The sequence below is a fragment of the Buceros rhinoceros genome, unplaced genomic scaffold, assembly GCF_000710305.1.
Source record: "Buceros rhinoceros silvestris isolate BGI_N320 unplaced genomic scaffold, ASM71030v1 scaffold6684, whole genome shotgun sequence".
Classification (NCBI taxonomy): Eukaryota; Metazoa; Chordata; class Aves; order Bucerotiformes; family Bucerotidae; genus Buceros; species Buceros rhinoceros.
In genome coordinates, this window is record NW_010406430.1 from 14502 (window position 1) to 19172 (window position 4671).

At 50.1% G+C, this 4671-nt stretch overlaps 1 protein-coding gene across 1 annotated transcript in view; it reads left to right on the top strand.

Annotated features, from left to right (window-relative positions):
• The first annotated feature begins 4485 nt into the window (after positions 1-4485).
• Positions 4486-4671, top strand: part of LOC104491630 (collagen alpha-1(XIV) chain-like) — an 8286-nt gene continuing 8100 nt past the window's right edge. Inside the window, exon 1 of the mRNA XM_010134080.1 lies at positions 4486-4565. Coding sequence (XP_010132382.1) covers positions 4486-4565 — 80 coding nt within the window. The remainder of the gene's footprint in view (positions 4566-4671) is intronic.

Genomic DNA, 4671 nt, shown 5'->3' on the forward strand with positions numbered 1-4671 from the left:
GGGCTTCCCAGCCGTGTGGAGGTGCTGCTGAGGGACATGGTTTAGGGACCCGGGGGGAGCAGTTGGGCTTGATGATCTGAAAGGTCTCTGCCAACCAGCTGATTCTGTGATTTAGGGAGGGCTATCCACAGGAACTCAGCTTTGTTTTCCAATCTATAATGCAATGTGATTTTGAGGTTGCGTGGTGTTAACTGGAAGGAACAATCCAGCCCTGGCAAAGACCTGGGCTGGGTAAAGTCCTCAAACTCGTCTTTTCCCCATGTCTGTAATTTCCACCAGGAAGTAGTCTGCATCTCCCCGTGAAATTTGCTCACTTTGAGACAAGCAGGTGAGGCTCAGAACAGAAGAAGTACTTTTTATTGCCCATTAAAAGAGAATAAGCCCCCTTCCGGCAATGCCACTTCTGCTGCAGTTGTTCCTTCATAGAGAGAAGTCCCTGCTTCACGGAGGGAAACTTCTGTAGCAGTTTTGGGGAATCCTTGAACCATCCATAGGCAGTAACCGAAGCTTTCAGCCCCCTTTGGCTGTTCCATGATGGTGGGCTGGATCTCCAAGGGTGGTAAGTGTAAGGCAGTTAATCCTGGATTTAGGAAACTGAAGGTTAGTGGCAAATCAGGCTAATAAAAACCTGAGTGCAGGTGGTTGCTGCTGGCAGTGATCTTCTAGTGACCTTTCCTCCTTCAATAACTGAAGCAGCAGGTGCTTGCTGCTGTTATCCCACCACTCAGAATCACATTTAGGCTTAATTGCCTCAGGTGGTTGTTGTCTGAAGAAGGATGCTGTCAGGGAAGGATGCTGGGGGAGCAAAGCTGAGTTCTGCCCTGTACCCACCATCAGCAAAGAGACGGAGGAATTAGTGGGTTTATGGATTTCAAAACCAATTGCCTAAGCCAAGATGGGCCTTTGTAGCTGGTTCTTCAAGAGAAAAGCTTCCCTTGCCTCTGTAGGTGGGTGGGAGCATCATACTCAGATGGTGTGTGTTAGAGCCTCTCTTCTTCTGCAGATGAATGACTGTCCAGGCTGACTCCAGGAACCAAGAAGGAGCTTCTTCCCAAGGAAAAGGAAAATGTTGTGTACCCAGATCCTCGCCCTGGCAGTGGCTGCGGTGCAGTACAGAGCCATGGCTGTTCATGAAGGTATGTGACAAGGGGGCTATCGTGAATGCAGCAGCTGGGGGTGATGCGGAGACACATCAGGGAGAAAAAGACCTTTTCCAGGCAGCTGTTTCTCTGAATGTCATGGTTACACGCACAGATGCTGCCACAGCGGAGCTGTAGTGCTGATGCTTTTAACTTCTGCGTAGTGTCCTTTGAGGATGGGATCATCTGCCTGACAGAGCAGCTCAGCAGACCCCCAGAAGCAGGCGGGACCTGACTTGTTGTGGTAGGGTTTACGGGGAGATCAGGGTTCTGCTCAGTGTCCTGCCTCTAATAATGTTCCAGCTCAGCTGCTCCAGAGGAAGGTGAGGAGAAAGGGAAAACGTATCCCCTCCTGATTCCTCTCATCTCCAAGAACAGGAACAAGCCACCGCACAGAGGATAGGAGAGAAAAGACCTCAAGGAAGCCTTGAAGCCTCCTTTTACTGTTTAGAGTCAAGTTAGTACAGGGACTCACCCCCTTCCTGATTCCCTGTTGCCTTTGCAAGCCCCCAAAGAGCTTTTGGGGAGAAGGGGCTGGAGCCAAAAGGACCTCAGGGAAGAGCCTCATGGACTCACAGCATGATCCGTGGCACGTCTATAGCTTCAGGCTCCCGAAGAAGGGCAAGGCTCCTTTTGAGCATCCTCTGAAGGTAATCCAATGCTTCCAGGACTGTTGTGGGGCTGAGTATGAGCCGGGGGTCCTCCCTCCTCCAATGGCTCTGCAGCAACAAGGCCCCAGGTTTGAAGGTTTAAATATACTTGGACTAAATCCGGTAAATTCAACAAGGAGTTAATGGAAGCTTTGGCATCAGCTACAAAATTAACTTGATTAAGCTCCTGTCTGTCAATTAAGCCAATATTCTTGACTATAATGCTATTTAATTCAAAGCTGGGAACAGTGCAATAAATCAACATTTACAGACGTCTCTGGCAAACCTGTGATTGATGAAATGTGGTAATTTTGGAGGTGCATGGAAAATTTCAAATAAAATCATATCCCCCTGTGATTAATATAGCTGTCTGCGTTGGTATTTTCTTGAGAAGGTACCAACCCAAATATGCTTAACATCACATGTTTCCGATGACAGCTTCAGGTACCTCATCCAAGCCGCAAATGCTCTCGGGTTTCATTGCCAAGCAGGGCCTCTCGGGAAAGGTGCAGAGCTCCTGGCTCAGCATCTCACAGAATCGTAGAGGAAGGGGGACCCTCCTGCCCTTCTTAATCCCGTGGAGCTCTTGCTTGTTTTTCTCCTCGTTATCCCTGGACCAGGCATGGACGGAGGAGGCTCTTTAGGGATTTGGGATGTGAACAGATAGATAGCAAAGGTCCCTCTGATATTAGTAGCATTTTGAGCATGTTTTCCAGATCAAGGCCCAAAATGCTTTCCTGGTGTCCCAGGAAAAGCCTGAGGAGCTCCAAGAGGTGGATGGTCTTCTCCAACTTGTTGAACTGTTGTGGGGATTTTCCTGTGGTAATACAGCTTGTGGTTACCCTGTGAAGCTCTTGAATGATTTCCAGTTCTGAGGTCAGAGCCAAGGGCTGGCATTGCCTTCCCTCCAAGTCCTTCTAGGGAGACAGAGACATCAAGGTCCAAGCTAGAGAAAAGAGGTAGTTCCAAAAATAGAAGCAGCAGCTAGGAAAAGATCTTAGGGTGATCTGCTGTTAGCAGGTGAGCTGTCTCCAAGACACCGCTGACATCTCAGCTGAGAAGCACTTACAGGGGATTGAGGAGGGAAGGGAGATGTCAACAGAGAGGTCTAGGCAGGAAAATGGAAATAATCATCTCCCATTTTTGTCAAAGGAACCTGCTTTATATTCCCAGCTGGGTGCAAGTTAAACCGGAAAGAGCCAGTCGTTGTTCTTCTTAGTCGTAAAGAGCTCAATGTTGGTAGGCACAAAGACGAAGAAACCTATAGCCTTGGGGAACAAAGACCCTTGGACATGCACAGCTGGCAAATGATCCTCTGTGTGGCCAAAGGGGATTGGTCAGGCACACACCCATCAACGGGAGCACAAAACCTGCATCTTTCCAAGCCTGTGGGAGCCTCCTTAGAGAAATGGAGTAGAAGTCGGGTAAATTAAAGAGTCTGAGCTAAAACAGGCTCACAGTTTGCAGAAGAACAAGAGAAACCCACCCAGCACATCTCCCCAGCAAAGTGGAAAAAACGCTGCAGCCTGGTTGGGTGCGAGTTGAGTCTCCAGACCTGCAGCTGAAAGTCGCAGCAGTGGCTGGGTAAATCCAAAGCAGCAGTGACACAAAACACAAAAAATGAAGAGGTCGAGCCCAGTCCTGGTGAGCAAGACACAAAAAGCCCTCTGGCAGTCAGCACGGGTCACTTTTTAGCAGCCGTACAGGAATAACTCAGCATCTATCTGCAAGGGGGAGAAACGCCAAGGGAAACAAAAATTTTGAATATCCCTCGTAGAGCTTTCATTAATTTAAGCATCCCTAAAAGTCATCAGATTTCTGTCCCTGAAATATTTTTTTATTGGATGGCTAAAGAAAATTAAATTGAGACTGAATGCTGTAAATGGGAATAGGCCTTGATGTTTGTTGAGCCAATCTCCCCGTACACCCGTCCCTTCCCTCCAGCTGTCCTCAGCGCTGGCTTGTGCAGAAGTCACGCTCAGACTGGTCATTCTCCGCATAAGATGCTTCTCAGGCTCAGGGCCGCTGGCAGCCTGGCAAGAGGGGACCGTTGCAGAGCTGAATGTACGGAGCACCCCGAGATCTCTCCTTGCAGGACTTGGTTGTTTTAGGGCTGGCAAAGCATGGGTGGCTGGGTGGCCCCACGGCTGCACGGGTGTCTCTCTGGAGACCCCGATACAAGAAGCACGGGATGGTTGGTGGGGCGGCAGAGCTGCCACATCCCCGAATTTCTGTTGTGCGTTGCTCAGGTGTCAGTGTCTGCCTCCGGGCATATGAAACCCCCAGGCATCCCCTTGCTTCCAGCACGTCCAACAGACCTGCATGACTTGATGGATCTGGGTCTCCACGTTCATGCTTCAGATGAGAAACTTCCCCTGGGTGAGAACAGCAAATTGGGGAATTGGGTGGACATTAAGGAGGAAAAAGCTCCCCTGTCGCTCTGGGAAGCCCATGATTACCCACTTCGTTGGGCCTAAGCATGGTCCCTCTTCCTTAGCTGCAGTATTTTGTGGGTTCACGTGACTCAGAGGTTTATCTCCTGGCTGGCTCATTGCACGGTTTAGGATGAGCCTTCCTGCCCCTCTTCTCCCTCAGCATGCAGGATGGCAGAAGTAGCTGACATTTTGTTCCTCGTGGGACAGTCACAGGGCACAGGGAGGGAGAGCTCCCAGCTGGTCAAGGATTTCATCGGCAGCATGGCCCGTTCCTTTGAGAACGTGGTGATGGGCAAAGGAGGCATCCGGCTGGCAGTGGCGCTCTATGGGGAGAAACCAAGGTGAGTCAGTCCATCCCCTCCCACCAGCACCTGGGTTTCTTTAGCCCTGTGGGCTAGCTGGGCAACCAAGTCCCCATGGTTGAAGAGCTCTTGCTGCTCTGCTGAA